The sequence below is a fragment of the Rhinolophus sinicus genome, linkage group LG11 (assembly GCF_036562045.2).
Source record: "Rhinolophus sinicus isolate RSC01 linkage group LG11, ASM3656204v1, whole genome shotgun sequence".
Classification (NCBI taxonomy): domain Eukaryota; kingdom Metazoa; phylum Chordata; class Mammalia; order Chiroptera; family Rhinolophidae; genus Rhinolophus; species Rhinolophus sinicus.
The window spans coordinates 14,825,754-14,842,066 of record NC_133760.1 but is presented as its reverse complement, the minus strand read 5'-3'; the positions used below and the strand labels follow the sequence as shown (position 1 = coordinate 14,842,066).

Here is a 16,313-nt window from a genome sequence, read left to right as displayed (position 1 = left end):
CACAGCCCGCTGAGGTTGATACTATTGTCTGGCTATTTTACAGATGGACATTCTGAGGAGAGAGGTCAGCTAATTTGAGATCTAGGTTACCCAGAAAGGGCAGAGCCAGGACTCGAGCCCAAGCGCCAGCTCCCGGGCTTTGCAACATGGTATTGCATTCTTTCTTTGGAGATCAGAATTCATGGATAATGATTGTTTTTATTTGGACTAAGCTTTTTAGTAGTTTGGATAGATTCTGTCCATTAAATAAGAAAAATAAATTATGGGCACTTGTTACCCATCCCAAAATAGTAGTAGTAATATTCACTGAGCACTTACTGTGAGTAAGTGAATTTACTCAGTCCTCACAACAACCCCGTGAGGTGGGTTGTATTCCTAATCCCCATTTTACAGATGGGGAAACTGAGGCATAAGGAGGTTAAACGATTTGTTTCATGGCTCTGGACAGATCTAAACCTAACCACTCCCCCCCCCGCCACTGAGTAAAATGCACAGACTCTCTCTTCTTGCTGCACACACCCAGAAAATTTGGGGGACAAGGGGCTAAACAGCTCAGTCAGGGTCACACAGATCTGGATTACAGGTCCAGTTCTGTGTGGCTGTCGGCAAGTCATTCATCCTCCCTGATCCTGTTTTCCCATCTGTCAAATGGGACAATCATGGCATCCACTTCCCCGGGGTGTAGAGCACTCAGTGAGATGATGGAGGCAACGTCCCTGGCTTTGGGTTCAGTGCAGGGTGGGCATCCCTGCACTGAACTGGTGGACTTGGGTGGACTCTGGACCCAAGTGCTTGCCTGCACCCAAACAGCTCTGTGCCAAACAGCAAGGCTCTCGGGTCTTGGTTACCTCAGCTGTAAAGCGGGGATGATAAACTTCTTACTGGGTCTTTAAAAAGATAAAGAACTTAGTGCCAGGGCACAGAGGGCAGATGGGCCTAAATCCATATTCACAGCATGCCCTACCTAGCAGGGTTCTCACTCCAGTTTATGATAAGGATGACAATGACGATAATGAAAGCTAACTTTGTTGTCACTGACTGTGTGCCAAGCTTGAGCTAAATGTTTTACCTGGATCATTTCACGCAATCATCCCAACCACCCTCTAAGGTGAATACTATTATCATCTCCATTTTACAGAAGAAGAAACTGAGCCACAGAGAGGTTAAGTCATTTGTCCAACATCACACAGCTAGAAAGTGGTTGAGCCACTCCACTCTGGAGTAGCTGGCCCTGTGAGGTGAGAAAGCCCAAGAGTCGCTGGAGCTGGCCGGGCGCTCCCCTCCCAGCTTGCTCCTGTCACACCTCCCCAGTGCTATATAAACATTAGGGTTATCATTAACCAGGGGCTGCTGGTGACCCTGGGGTGCAAACCCAGGAAGGGCAGAGGCTGAAGGCTCAGACAGACGGGGATGAGGGAGACTTTTGAAGGCCTCTGGGTCCTCTGAGGCCATGTGCACACATGTATGTGTGTGTCGGGTGTACCTGTGCCTGAGTGAGAGCATGCCCACCTCCCCCTGACTCCGTGTCCTGCAGAGCATGGGATTCGGCTGCCCCTTCTGACCTCTTCGACTGGAAGGGGGTGCAGTTTCTGTCCTTAACTACCAGGGGGACCCTGGGAGAATTAGCTCCACTCTGCTCAGCCTCAGTTTGCTCATCTCTAAAATGGAGTTAATAATAACACCTCTGGGTCAGAGACCTCTGAGTCTGGCCTGGGGTTACACGTATGGCCTCAATGATTTCTCTACTTTATAGGATGGGAAACTGAGGCACAGAAAGATCACATGGGCTGCTAAAGGTCACACAACCAGGAGTGGCAGAGTCCAAACCTGATCGCAGATTTCTGTCACCAATGCCTTGTGAATTTGACCTGCCCTTGAGAACGACAGGTGTGTGGTCCTCCAGAGGGTCCTAGAGATGACGTGAATTCAGGGAGGGGGAGGTTCAAGGTTAAACACATCAACCCATATTTGGTGGTGTTGGTGTGTGAACACAAGCGTGTAGGCTTGCATGTCTGTGATGATGTGGCCAGTTGTGTGCCTGTTTGCCTATGCATGAGGTTGTGAACACAGGTGTGTTGTCTGTCTTTGTGGTTATGTATAAGAGTAGCTGGTTGTATGGCTGTGTTCTTGACAGCGTTTCTGCTTCTCTGTGTACCCATGTAAAGGTGTGTGTGTCTGTGTACATGAGCACACAAGTTTGTGGGCCTTCACATCTCTGAGATTACGTAGGAGTGCTGGCTGTGTGTCTATGCCTTTGCGTGCATTTATGTGTGTCGTGTGTGCATTGGTGTGTCTCAGTATCATCATGTGTGAGTATGTCTTCATGAGTATGTATCTTTGTGACCATTTATAAGAGGGGACAGGTGTGTGGCTGTGTCTTTGTGCCTCTGTACAGGTATCCATCTGCATGAATATGTGTTTTTATGTTGTGTGGGTACACAAATGTGTTTGTCTTGGTGTTTTGTGACTGTTGTAGGAGGTGCTGGCTGTGTGTGGGGGCCTTTGGGTTTCTCTATGGGTGTGTTGTTCTGTGTGCGTTTGCCTCTGTGTTTGTATGTATATATACATATGTATTTGTGTGCTTTTGTGCCTGTTTACCTGTGTGTGTGTGTGTGTGTGTGTGTGTGGTGTGTGCACCCTGGGGACATCACAGTCAGTAGCGGAACACACACACACACACACACACACACACACACTTACACACAAAGTGAAATGTCTCCAGAAAGCCCTGTAGTGCTTGCTGCTCAGGGCTCTGAAGAACACTTGGGTCAGGGGGCAGTGGGCTCCTTAACACTGAGGCTGGGTGACCTTGGGCCCCACCCAGGCACAATTTCCAGGGAGCAGCACAGAAAATCATTGACACCCACCCTTCCATTCCAGCTCAGAAGCATTCTGAGGTGGGCCCAAGGCACGCAGGTGTGTGCGTGTGTGTGTGCGTGTGCGTGTGTGTGTGTGTGTGTGTGTGTGTGTGTCTGCGATCCAATCCTCCCTACCAGCACCTCCTTTCCCCAACGTGGCTGCCTACTGTTCCTCCATCTGAGCTGAGAGAGTTAACCTAGCGGGCCAGGGCTGTCTGGGCTGGGGGCCGCCCCCTGGCCCCCCTCCAGCCCCGGCTCCAGTTACAGCTGCTGGTTGGGGAGGGCACAGCTGGGGTGGGGCTGGGAGGGGAGACCGCTGGGGGCGGTGCATCCAGCTCTGGGCCAGGGGGTCCAAAGTGCTCGCCTGGTCACAGCCAGACTTGGGGGCCTTCTTTCTGCAGGGGACAGCCTGATTGGGGTGAGCGTCCCCCACCCCTCCCCTCTTGGCCTCACCCCTTGCCTGGCTGGGCTGCCTATTTTGGGAGCAGGAGTGGCCAGCCTGCGGCTTCCCAAGCGGGCTAGACCCAAGAGGAAGGGAGTGTGGTTGGGACGTTGGGGTTCCCCCAGGGGTGGGAGTGTGGGTGCAACTCCTCCCTTCCCTGCTGCTGCCCCCTGGCTGGGTGTGGGTTATGGACACTCACATGTGTAGGTCGGATTGCGTCACTGTTTGGGGCATTAGAGGCCTAGATGAAGAATAACGCCTGCCTGTGTCTCCACCCCATGTCCTGCTCCAAACAGAAGTGTGGGGAGCGGGTGCTGTCTCCATTCCAACCCCACTGTGTGCGCGTGCATGTGTGTGTCCCTGCTCCTGGCATCTGTCTTCTATCTCATATCACTCGCCTGGTGTTGTCCGCTTGTGAAAGATGTCACCCAGAGGTGGGTGGAGGGAATGTTTTTCCCTTTTCTCATCACTCCCAGGAGAGAAGGGGTGGCCTTTTCCCCAGCAAGGTTGTGTGTGACCCCGAGGAGGGGAAGGAAAGCTGTTGCCATGGTGGCCTGTGTGAGGCAAATTCCTCCAGAGTGAAGTGGGAGATATTTATACCCAGGGTCAGGCAGAGAGCGGCTGCCAGCGGCCAGGACTGCGGCAGAGCTGGGATACTGAGGACACAGTGAGGCCGTGGTGTGTGGGCAAGTGGGTCCTTGGGCGTGTCTTGGCTGTCTGGTCCCTCGCAGTGTATTTGTCTGTCCACCTGGGTGGGGTGAGGCCTCCTGCTTTTCCCGTTAGAGTGGGTGTGGGGAATCTGGGGCCTGCGGTGGGGAGGCCCAGGCATGCAGGAGATCCCTATGGCCTATGAGAGTCTCACCCTTGTCCTTGCTGCCATGTGACCCCCATTGTGTGAGTTGTTTTGGTAACACTGTGTCCCATGAAGCAGGGGTGCCCCTGTTTCTCAGGGTGGCCAAGCTGAATGACAAATGCTTTTGGAATTAAGTCCCTCAAATGTCTCTGACTTAACCCCTTGGGTTCCGGCCCCAATGGTGGGGGAATGAGGGTGCGCATGTCCTGACCCTTGGTGTCCTCCAGGACAATGGCATCTCTGGACCACATCTTGATTCTCTGTGTGGGTCTCCTCGCCATGGCCAGCGCAGGTGAGTCTGGGGAGGCAGCTCACTACCCACCTCAGCCCCAAGAGCAGCAGGGGTCCAGGAAACCCTGCAAAAGAACCAAGTTTGAGACTTCAACCTAAACTAAGACAGTTGGGGCACTGGGAAATTGGGGATCCCACATGGGGTCCAGTCACCGGCTGGTATTTGGAGGAAGGGAGAGGATGCCCAGGTCAGGCAAAGGTGGAGGCAGGATGTCAGTTGGCTTCCCAAGAATGATGGAATCACAGACACCTGTAATGAGATGGGGAGCTGGGACAGTTATGTGTCCCCTGCCCCTCCCCAGGACAGTACAGAGGGGGCAGCTAAGACCCGGAGAGGATGAGCAGGCTCAGCGTCCAACCAACTGTTCCCAAACTTTCAGCCCAGGAAAGTAGAACCCCCCAAAGGGTCTCTTTATGCCCTTTAATGTCCAGGATCCCAGGATCCCAGGAAGCATCCAACCCTTGATTTCTCTCTCTCTTTCCAGAAGCTCCACAGGAACATGACCCATTCACCTATGGTAAGGGAGAGAGGGGCATCTATCTTTGGGAGTTGCGGGGTGTGGGGGTGGGGGTTTGGGGGTCTGGGTTTGCCTGTCCTGTCCTTATATTCTCTCTCTCTCTCTCTCTGTTTACATCTCTCACTCTCTTTATCTCTCTCTTGATCTGGCTCTCTGACTCTTTCTTGATCTTCCCTTGTCTGCTTCTCTGTCTCTTTCTGTGTGTCTCTGTCTCTCTATTTGATCCCTTTCTGTCTCTCTGATTCTCTCTTTCCTTTTACCTGTCAGTATCTTATGGCCCATCCTCAGCTTCCTCCTGTCCCCCTCATCCTCTCCATCATCTTTCCCTGCTTCCGTGTTTCCTCCCTCCTTCCTACACTGCCCATCTCCTTCCCTTCCTTCACTGTCATTTCCCTGATCCACTTCCTCCCTTCTCCCATATCTGCTCCTTCTTCTCATTCATCTTCTTCTCCTCTCCTCCTTCCCATCCTTCTTCCTTGCTCCCTCCTCCTCATTCTGCCCCTCTCCTATCCTTCCTCCTCCCTTCCCTGCTCTCACCCTCCTCCTGCTGCCCGTAGACTACAAATCCCTGAGGATTGGAGGCCTCGCCATTGCCGGGGTCCTTTTCATCCTAGGCATTCTAATCATCTTGAGTGAGTAACCCGGTACCACTGCCCCCAGCCCCGCCTCTGCCTGTTTCCGCCCCAGCCCCGCCTTGTTCCCACCATCTGCCCATCCAGTTCTAGCCCCGACCCAGGACCCGCCCTTCCTGCCCCTCTCCCCGCCCTCGGCCCGACCGCTGCCCCCGCGGCTCCGCCCCTCGCGAGCACCAGCTGGAGTAAGAGCGCCACTCGGTGCTCGCCGACAGCGGACTCTCAGCCCTGTCTCCCCCCCACTACCCACCCACAGGCAGAAAGTGCCGGTGCAAGTTCAACCAGCAGCAGAGGTAAGAGGCCCTCCCGTCACTCATTCACTTACTCCTGCTTTACAAGGGCGCTGGGGGAGAGGCGGGAAGTCCATCCGACCCGCAGCCAGAGGCCCTGCAGCAAATTTGTATTAAGCACCTGCTACATGCCAAGCCCCAAGCCAGGTCCTTGGACCCAGCAGTGAATTAACTGCCTTCCCTGTCTGGCTGAGCTTTTAGCCCAGTGGGGGCGGTGGCCGTAGGTTCCAACAGCTCCACAAATATAAAATCACAAAGCGTGATAAGTGCTGTGAAAGAAAGAGGCGCGGCGGCGAAATGAGATCACCTCACTTGGTGGCCCAGTTTAGCTCAGTCTTGTTCCTAGCTCTTTGATTCATCTTTAAATAAAATTTCAAACCCAGGCAATGGGTTTAAACATGTTAAAAACAATTGTAGATATTATTATAAATAATAGCAAATATTTATTGGGCGTGTGTGTCCCACGTGCCAGATACTGTTGCATTGTGTGTTACATTATTTACCCCTCACACCATGTCGCTGAGGTAGGTGCTGTTATTAACCTCATTTTACAGATGAGGAAGCCGGGGCACAGGGAGGTAGTCACTTGCCCAAGATCACTCAACTAGAAGATGAGACCATATCGAGGCAGACTGCCTTCCAGTCCCTTTGGTCTTCCCTCCCCCACCAACTCCCAGTCCCTTCCCCAGCATCAGGGAGGCACTCACTGGTACCCCTCTAGAAGCGCCTCCTGCCACACACTTAAAGGGCTCCTGGGTGCGCCTGATTTTCTGGCGGAACCGAGCCTGCTCCTCGCCCTTCTCGGCTTCGGGGCACACCGGTCTGTGAAATGAGGGCTGCATTGGGGATTACTGGGAATGGCTGCCTTTCTCCTTTTCCATCCCCAGTTCTCCTGCTTCTCTATTCCCAGGACTGGAGAACCTGATGAAGAGGAGGGAACTTTCCGCAGCTCCATCCGCCGTGAGTTTGAGGAGACTTCGGGTGTTTGGGGATGAGGGCTGGTTCCAAGAAGCCCTTTCCTGGCCCCCTCTGGGAGCAAGGAGGGAGGGGCTTGAACTCAAACCCGAGGGAGGGGAGTTCCCCTGCCTCTTCCCCCTCCACAGGAGCCGGGGTACCCCTCCTGACACCTGAACTGTCTTGTGTTCCCCCTCAGGTCTGTCCAGCCGCAGGCGGTAGAAACACCTGGCGCGATGGAACCCAGCCAGATCCTGCAGCTTTGACTAGGCTGAGGGAAGAAGGGGAGAAGAGGAGGGGGCGAAGGGCTGGGGCGTGATGGCTGGGGGAGGCTCTACTGCCTCTCACCTTTTTCACCCCACAGGAATCCCCTGGCACCTGACGCCTCCCACCCACCACCGGGGGCCCACTGCCACCTGGACTGCCCTCTTCCCCACCCAGCTCAGACCCCACAGACTCCTCTCTGCCGCCCAGACTTCCAATAAAACGTGCTTTCCTCTCTTGACAGCGCTTTGTGGATGTCAGTCCCTCTGCGCGAAAGCCTGGGTGCCCTTTTGGCCCCGGCAGGGGGCGCCCCCACCCTTGGGGAAGGGGCGGGGACGACGGCAGTGGGCGGGGGCGGGGGCGGGGGGTGGCCTGGACCGGGGCGGGCTCTCCCGGCCCCCATTGGCTACGGCCCCCCCAACACCAGGGCTCCCCCCCATCTCCCCCCGTCTCAGTCCGTCCCACGTCCAGCTGCTGCAGCCGCGCCTTCACTGTCTCGGCATCCAGCCGCCCCCTGTTCTGGCCCGGCATGGCGACCCCGACTCAGGCCCCCACAAATGGTGAGCTTCGCCTGGGGAGAGGGCTGTAGGGGCCTGGGGATCTTAGAGCTTCGGAGAGAGGATCTGGGGGAGATTCTAGTACTGGAAAGGGAGGGGAGTGAGGAAGGGGATGTCGGTTCCTCCCATGGGCGGAGGCCCCTGCAGTGCATCCCTTGGCGCCCCTCTGGACCTCTTGGACACCCCCTCCCGGTGGTGTCGTTCCTGCGCGAGACCCGCGGTTGGAGGGCGGCAGTCCCAAGAGAAAGGATGCTCGGATCGGTAGCTATGACAACCGGGTGGCTGGTCCTACACAGCGGTGGTAGTGGACGCGAAGAGATGGGCTTTGAGGGTGGACGTAGATGGGTCTGCAATCACAGAAGTTCTCGTCGGTTTCGGGGTCCCTGAGGTGGGTAAGAGGAAGGGGTCCATATCGCTCTTTTTTCCAGCGCTAGCTCCTATGGTGGGTGTTTCCTGAAATTCCTGACAGGCGGGTTCAGCGGGAAGGGGGCGAAAAAGGGGAAGATAGGGAGAAGGAGAGCTGGAGGAAGTGAGAGAGAGATGGAGAGCGACAGAAAGAGAGAGGGAGACAGAAAGGAATATAGAAAGAGACCGACTGAGAAAGCCTGAAAGAGATAGGAAGAGACCCAAAGAGACAGGAGACCCAGAGTCAGAGACACAAAGAGAAACCCAGAGAGAAGACAGATTTGAGACTCAGATTCAGGGAGAATGAAGGGGAGAGGCAGAGAGCCACAGACAGAGATGCAGAGAAAGAGAGAAAATTAGAGAGAGAGAGAGAGGGACTGAGGCAACTGTGGAGAGGGAGGCTTAGAGAAAGAGAGAAGGAGCGAGACAGAGAGATGGACCCAAAGTGCCAGAAAGGAATAGCGCGAGAGGAGGAGGGGCAGTCCAGGGTGGGGCCTGAACTACTGCAGTGAGCCCCCGTGGGCAGTAATTCGTGGCAGGACCCTCCTTTCCAGCCCTCATTCAGGGTGTTGTCAGGTCTGGGAGGTGCACTTGGGTGCACACAGGTGCCCCTCCCACCCCCATGCTGCCACAGCGATTTACATTTCCCACCCATTAACCCAGTTATGCACCTGCTTAAACACTCTTCCCCTACGATCCCCCTTTCCTGAGCCTGCGTCTGCAGAGGACCAAGGGGTAGAATGCTTTAACTGGGAGTAGGGAGCAAGGGGTAGGGTTTCCAGCACTGAGAGCAGGGCCGGGGATAATCTAGCGGTAGCTGAGGAGTCCCTGGCGGTGAAGGGAACCCCACTCCACTCCGATCTCTCCTTCCCTGACCCCTTTCCCAGCAGGCGGGGGCTGCTGCACTGAGCAGTATCTGCAGAATTCGAAGCAGGGCGGGGGGGGGGGGGGGGGGGCTGCAGAGGCTGGAAGCCACCCTAGGGAGAGGGGGCAGGGCTGAGCCAGCAGGCCTGGCGGGAGCCCAGGGCTTCTTTTTACAGAGATGGTTAGCCGGATCGATGGTAGCAGACAGGCAGCGGTGGGAGGGCCTCTGCCTCACCCCCCCCCCTTCCCCAGTCAGAGCATGAGAGGGGACCGCAGGTCTTGGGAAATCCCGAGGGAGGAAAATCACACTGTGCCTTGTAAACTGCTTAAGAAAACGAATTAATGGATTGTTGGGGAGAGAGGGTGAAGAAGGTGAAGTCTCTCCCCACCCCGTCACAGAGCGGGAGGGTAAGTTGAGGGGCAAACAGGGAATGCAGGAGCCCCAATGGGCCTGGATTCCTATCGCAGAGAAGGACCCTGAGCTTGGCCGGAAGCCAGCCCTGCAGAGGCACAAATGGGAGATACAAAAGAAACAGGGGGAGTCAAGATTTGCCCCGAAGTTAGAAACCCAACCCTTAGCCTCCCACAGGACCCCAGCCAGCCTGGGGTGCCCAGACGCATCACCTCTCTTCATCTCTCCAATTGCCCTGGTTGCCACAGCAACCACCTCTTTCCCGATGTCTCTGGCAACTGGCCTAGAATGGTGCACATTCCTTCTCCTGCCTCCTGGCTCCACCCTTAGCCCAGCCTTGCCCTGAGGACCCAGATTGCTGGGGCTTCAGGGACCAGAAGAGGAACTTCCGCATGGAGCACAGAGCACCCAGGGAGGAACCAAAGAGAATTCTGAGACAGGCACTCACCCAGTGGGCTCCTGATGGTTTGGGTAGAGGGTAGGTGGAAACACAAGAGACAAAAGCAGGATAATCCAACTGCTCCACCTCTGATGCAGCCTCCTGTAGCCCAGCAGAGGCTTACTTTCCTTCTTCCTCCCTCTTTCTTTCTTTCTTTCTTTCTTTCTTTCTTTCTTTCTTTCTTTCTTTCCTTCTTTCCTTCCTTCCTTCCTTCCTTCCTTCCTTCCTTCCTTCCTTCCTTCCTTCTTCCTTTCTTCCTTTCAAACTTCTTTGAGAGACTTTCATAAATGTCAGAATTAACAGCAGAGGTGAGTCAAACAAATTTACTCCCCATCTGGTGGGGGAGCTAAGACAGAGCACAGATGTCTCTAAAATGATGTTTCCCCATCTTGATACTTTTGAATACCACCTTCATGATTTTTGCCTGTCCCAATGTTCCCTGCTATTTATTTAATATTTTTCTTTCAAAGGATTAACTTTTAGAAAACTTAATCAGCTTTATTTTATATCACCACCACAAATGGAAAATCAGGATTTTTTGCCTTAAATTGAAGGCAAGTATAAAAATGATCTTAAACAAGTGACTTTACTTTTCTGGGCCTCAGTGTCTCTCTTCTGTGGAATGAAGATGAAGATAGCACCTATATCAGAGAGCTGCTGTGAAGATGAAATGTGTTAATATCTGTAAAGTGCTTAGAAGAGAGCCTTGCCTGGAGTCAGTACTATCAAGTGCTTGTTAGATAATCAATAAAGGAGAAAACCATAATGTCACAAAATTCTACCCAGATATTGTTGCCCACTAAAGGCTCTGAGCCCAAGGTCTGTGTCCTTTTGCGAAAGGGGGAGATTAACAAGAGTTGGAAGTGTTAAAGACACATCAGCACCTACCTAAGTCTTCCTCTTTGAAGACTGGACAGAGAATGAAGAAGAGTGAACTTATAAGTTGTGTGAATCAGTACTATTCAGGGTCTTGCCTAGGTGCTACCTGTATCAGTCAGTTTAGGGCCAGAGCAAGCTGGGGTAACAAGTAGTACCAAAAATCTCAGTGGCTTCTGACAACCAAAGTTTATTTCTCACTTACACTATATGTCCATCACAAGTCACCTGGAGTTCTCTAGTCACCAAAGAAAACTGGAGCAGTTACCATCCTGAACATCCATGTCACTAGGCCAAAGTCAAAAGGGAGCTCTTGTATGGGCACTTAAATGCTCCAGCCTGGAAGTCACAGTGACATCTCCACTCACAGTTCATTGGCCAGGATTAGTCACATGTCCCTTCCACCACCACCTCAAGGTAGCCATCCCTCCCTGAGCCTCGAAGGGGAAGAACACTAATGACAACACCTGGCATTGCCCTGGCTTTCCTGGTTCTCCTCCCCTAGTGGTGTCCTAGAATTCTGCTCTAGACAAGGCAAAACATACTAAGAGCTGTCTGAGGAATTCAGGGGCCATCAGGATGGGTTCTTGAATGGGAAGTATGTTCTGAGTTCTCCTGAAGAGGGATGTGGTTTGAGACAGGGAAATGGGAGATGGGGAAAAGTAAACACACACACACAAACATACACACACACACACGTTAACATTTATGAAATCAGGATGAGTCTTCTAATAGATGGGTATGTTTCATGTGATACCGTTACATATATATTTATGCATAACACACTGGAAAAGCTATTACAAACTCAATTGTGAATCTAAAAATCAATGGTGTCTTAGAAATAAGTGATATAGTGTACATTATATATAGCATAATATTGGGTATATTACAGGACAGCTCCCCTCTACTAGATTTGGTGGCAGAAGTGAGTGGATGAGAGCAGTAGCTACAGTGTCTGCATTTTGGAGCTCTCAGATGACCAAGAGGCTTTAGGGAGTGTTCAGGGGAAGCTGATACACTCAGCAGTCCACTAGTGGGGTTGGAGCCTGTTCACCCCTAGCACCATATGCAAATGGGAGTATAATATATATGTGTTTTCAGGAAATGAGTCCACAGCTTGCAGAAGGCTTCCATAAGGGACTAGGACCAGGACTGCCATGTACGGTTTGGTAGGTTGTGCACTGCACAGATAAGGTACCAACTAATGGAGTAAGCGGGGGCTGGAATCCATCCTATGCTTCACTCTTCAAGCCTCGTGTCCTGCAATGAAGCTATATCACCCAGAGCAAGGGCTTACTTGATTGGATTTCTATACAGAAAATATTGGGCTAGAGGCCCCATCTGGATCCTCAAATATGTTAAGAAACCCATTGTTGAAATATGTTTTCCCTTTCTCTCTTTCTCTGCCTTCGTTCCCACAGTTCCTCAGGAACCTGACCCATTTTACTATGGTGAGTGGCAGATTCTGTGATGAGGGCACCCTGGGGCTGGATGGAGGGGTGGCTGCAGATCCCCACAGGTCACTGCTGAAGTGAATGTGCTGGGCCACTGGCCATGTGACCATAGGGATACAGTTCATACCACCTGGGCTCATGGAGGGCAGAAACACATTGGGGGGTACCCTCTCTGGGCCCCCTCCAGGCTTCACAAGGACTCTGGGCTGGTGCATTGGGGTCACCAGAGAAGCAAAAACTTTGAGGCCAGGCTGCCTGAATTTGAATCCTGGCTTATCCACTCACTAGCTGTGTGGCCTTGAGCAAGCAACTCTGCCTCTCTGGGCCCTTCTATAAATAAGGGATAGTAGTAGTTCCCACCCATGAGGATTGTAGGAGAGATTTACTTGGATGATGCTAGTAAATCATTCCGACAGCACTGAAACTCAAAGAAGTACCGCCAGGTCTAGAAGACCTGGCCCCAGTTCCCCCAACAAGCTCCTGCCCTCTCTCTTTGCTCACTCATACTGTTCCTCCAATATGCCAAGTGCTTTCCCACCTCAGGGCCTTTGCTCTTGCTGTTCTCTCTGCCTGGAATACTCCTCTGGCTCGCCACGCAGCTGGCTAAAGCTCCTTTTCCTTCTTCAGACCTCAGGTCAAATACTGACTGCTCTGCTAGGAGAAGCCTTCTCTGACTCCCAGGCAAGAGGAGATACACCACATTTATCCATGGTCACATGACTCAGTTTTTGCTTTATGTAGTTTATTGCCTGATCACAATATGAAAGTCAAATCCCTGAAGGCAGAGGCCTGGACCACTGCTGGTACAGAATGGGTGCTCCATAAATCAACATTGCAGCAAATATTTATTGTGGTATATTAGGCAAGAATAATTCTTATGGAGGAAAAGGAAAGAGTGAGATTAGAAAGTGTGGAAGAGAGGATGGAAAATTCTAAATAAGAAAGCCAGAGAACGTTTCACTGATACTTGAATAAAGCCCCAAAATTGGTAAGGGAGGGCTATTTGGGGGAAGAACTTTCAGGTAGAAGGGAGAGCAAGTGCAAAGGCCCTGAGGCAGGACCATGCCTGATATGCTCCAGGAATAGCAGGGAGACCGGTGTACCCGGAGTTAGGGGATTGAAGAAAAGTGGAGCGGGATGAAGTCTGAGAAGGAACAGAGACTAGATCATACAGGGCCTTGGGGACTGTGATGAGAACTTTGGCTTTTATTTGGAGTGCAATGAAAATGGGGAGGCCGGGAATGGGGGCCCTGAGCTCAGGAGGACCCTGATCTGACTCGGGTGTTAACAAGCTCCCTGTGGCTGGGGGCAGGGAGACCATAGAGAAGTTTGCTTGCAGTAGTCGCCCAGATGGGCAACCAAGGTGGACAGGAGAAGGAGGAGACACTATATAGATCAGAGATATATATGGAGGATATACCTGACAGAGGAAGGTAGGGGGAGAGACTAGGGGAGCTGTGCTCTCAGTCCTCACACTAAAGCACTGGAGGAGCCTCCAGCATGTTCTGCAGCATACCTGAATTCTGGGCCTCTGGCTGGGCAATCGGAAGCCAGGCTGGGGGCTGGGGCTGAGGTGCCACCCCCACTTTGATGTCCCCCATTATCTTCCCCAGACTATGACACTGTGCAGACTGTGGGCATGACTCTGGCTACCATATTTTTCCTGCTGGGCATTTTCATCATCATCAGTAAGTGTAACTCTCCGGGCTCCAAAACCCCTCAAACAGGGCTGCCTAGGGGGTCAGTCCCCAGGCACCTACAGTTCCCTTATTGGCTTTCGACCAGACCCTTATGTCCTGTCTCCTTGTTCTATCTCTCTCCTAACAGGCAAGAAGGTGAAGTGCAGGAAGGACGACTCCAGGTCTGAGAGGTCTGGCAGCAGTGGGGAGAGAGGGGAGAGGGGTGGGAGCAGCCTGGGGCCCAAGGGTGCTTCTGTAACAGAAGGACCCCTGGGTCTGCCATGTTTCCCATAGAGTCTGTGGCTATTGAGCCTCTTTATGCTTTTTCTTTCTTATCTTTTCGTCCACAGCCCAACATGCAAATCCTGTAAGTCGGAGCTTCCCTCCTCAGGTGAGGGTGAGAAAGTGTGTGGTTCTGTGAGGACAGGTGGGAGGAGAAAAGGGAGTCATTAGAAGTGGAGTTGCACTGGATGTCCCTAAGAGTGGGGCCACCAACCCAATGGACGGACATGGGAAATTCAGTAGGAGCTGAGAATCCACAGATCAAAAATGTTAAACCCTGGAGAGTCAGGGGGATGCGACATGTCCTGAAGAGTCCACTAAGCCTCCCAGAAACAAGTACACAAGCCTGTAAAAGCAAGGATGAACTAATTCTCCAGAGGAGAAAGCCCTAAACCTGGGAAGACAGGGGCCCCACATGGGAAAAGGATTTCTGTAGTCAGAATCAAGACAGAGTTGAGTGCTAGAGAAGCAGGGAAATAGAATGTTTTCCAGACTTTATTGTTCAGTTTGAAAAATCAAGGTTAAAATTACAGAGCAAAGGGAAGGAGGGGCTTCTGAATAGTTGCATCAAAATAACAAAAGGAGAGACGTATAGAATACAGATTTTAAAAATTCACGCTGGAAAAGAGAGAATATGAGGATGTGAAGAGTATGAGGATGGAAAGTATAAGAAAGGGATAAAGAGCAGAGGACGGAGGCCCTGGGAGGATGGTGCATAGGAGAGGATGAGGGGGATGGAGGTGTTAGAGGGGCAGGTGGAGAGTGGAAGAGGAAGATGGAATGTAGGAGTGGGTGGGGTGCAGAAGGGTGAGGGTGTAGGAGGGGGAGAGTGGGTGCAGGTGGATGGAAGGTGTAAAGGAAGATGGAGAGAGTGGGAGGTAAGAGAGGAATCATCATGTAGATGAAAGATTGTGATTCCTTGGGGGTGTTCATTTTAATTATGTAAAAATATCTTGACCTGTTTTTAGTGGAACTGCATCCTTTCCAGGGACTTTAAAAACATCAGATGGGAATTTCTCTGTCTCTTATAAAGTTCTTACAACTGAAAAAAATGGGCCTTGGCGTACTCAATATTTGGGGAAATTTGGTGTGGAATTTCATGTGTTTTGTTCTTTTAATGGGACTTAAAAACATGAAGTGAATGATTGGGGAGGGTGACCACTGTCTGAGAATACCTACAGGATTCTAACCCACTCCTGTTGAGTTACGGTCCCAAGTGGGTTGGGAAACAAGTGGGGTTGTAGGAGAAGGTGGGGGCATAGTAGGGGGGTGGTAACTCCCTTTCTGGCCCCAGAAAAACTTTAGCTGGGCCAGGGGGCTCAGCCTCATCACTGGTACGGTCCCCTCTATGACAGGACAAACGGCAGACAGGTGTCCCTGTATGAACCAGACATTAGGGAGTGGGAAGGCAAGACAACTCCTCAGTGCTGACTCAAGGGTTATAGTCCCTAGGGGTCTGGATTCCTTGGTGGGGATGGAGCGTTCACTGGCTGCGGGGAGGGGGCTGCTTCCACCCCACTAGTCGCTGACCCAGGTGCCTGCTCTTTCCGTCCCCCTCTTTTTCTCTCGCTCCAGCTCCTGGAGGTGGCGGCGTGTAAAACCAGCCCTGGCACCTCCACTGCAGTCCCTGCCCGAGTGCGGGAGCCTGAGGACGGGGTGGAGGCGGTGGGGACCCCAGCCTTGTGCCGCTGGGGAGCACTCCCGGGAATGAGCCGCCCCACCCACCCCGAGGCAGGAGCCGCTACACCCTGCTGCCCCTCCCGAGGCCTTGGCAACGACGACCCCCCAAAGAACCCGTCTGCATCTCAGATCCAGGGACTCAGGCCTCCAGCTCCTGGAGTCCCGGAGTCCCCCCCAGCCCTCCGGAGTCCCGGTGAACTGCGCCCCGCAACTCTGTGTCGCCTCTCCAAAGATCCGTTTCCCTGCACACTCGGTGTCTATATCTTGAGCTTAATAAATGTGCATTTGGTTTTTCCCCCTGTTCTGTCTGTGTGTTCTCATCTGTGGGGACGAAATGGGGGTGGGGTCAAACTGAACCTGGGGGAGCTCTCCCCGTGTCCCCAGAGTTGCCCCCTCTTTCTCCTCCTCCTCCCTCAGTGGCCCCCTCCTCTTTCTCCGAGCCCCTCAAGTTTCTCTCCTTCCTCAACCCCCTCGGGCGCACACCCCCCCCAGTTGCCCCTTCCTTCTTTTCCCCAAGAGACTCTAGTAGACCCCTCCCCTTTCTCCTTCTCCGTCCCCAAAGG

General features: G+C 52.7%; 2 protein-coding genes across 4 annotated transcripts; both read left to right on the top strand.

Moving 5' to 3' along the window:
• Positions 1-3,174: 3,174 nt before the first annotated feature.
• Positions 3,175-7,343, top strand: FXYD1 (FXYD domain containing ion transport regulator 1). 2 transcript variants are annotated; one of them, XR_012490480.1, is made up of 9 exons: positions 3,175-3,276; positions 3,597-3,734; positions 4,381-4,445; positions 4,930-4,962; positions 5,520-5,594; positions 5,851-5,887; positions 6,795-6,844; positions 7,038-7,115; positions 7,204-7,343. XR_012490480.1 is itself a non-coding variant. In XM_074315842.1 (8 exons), the coding sequence occupies exons 2-8, from the start codon at positions 3,649-3,651 to the stop codon at positions 7,058-7,060; spliced, it is 369 nt and encodes a 122-aa protein (XP_074171943.1). In that variant the 5' UTR covers positions 3,176-3,276; positions 3,597-3,648; the 3' UTR covers positions 7,061-7,343. The 2 variants fall into 2 exon arrangements, 1 of the variants encoding a protein (XP_074171943.1); XM_074315842.1 differs by having other exon boundaries at positions 3,176-3,276; positions 7,038-7,343.
• A 185-nt stretch (positions 7,344-7,528) lies between these two features.
• On the top strand, positions 7,529-16,051 carry FXYD7 (FXYD domain containing ion transport regulator 7). Of its 2 annotated transcripts, none has more exons than XM_019710642.2 (6): positions 7,529-7,662; positions 12,077-12,106; positions 13,723-13,797; positions 13,937-13,970; positions 14,139-14,179; positions 15,646-16,051. In XM_019710642.2, exons 1-6 carry the CDS (start codon positions 7,632-7,634, stop codon positions 15,666-15,668), a joined length of 234 nt encoding a protein of 77 aa, XP_019566201.1. In that variant the 5' UTR covers positions 7,529-7,631; the 3' UTR covers positions 15,669-16,051. The 2 variants fall into 2 exon arrangements, with proteins under 2 accessions (XP_019566201.1, XP_019566200.1); XM_019710641.2 differs by having other exon boundaries at positions 13,937-13,979.
• Positions 16,052-16,313: the final 262 nt, after the last annotated feature.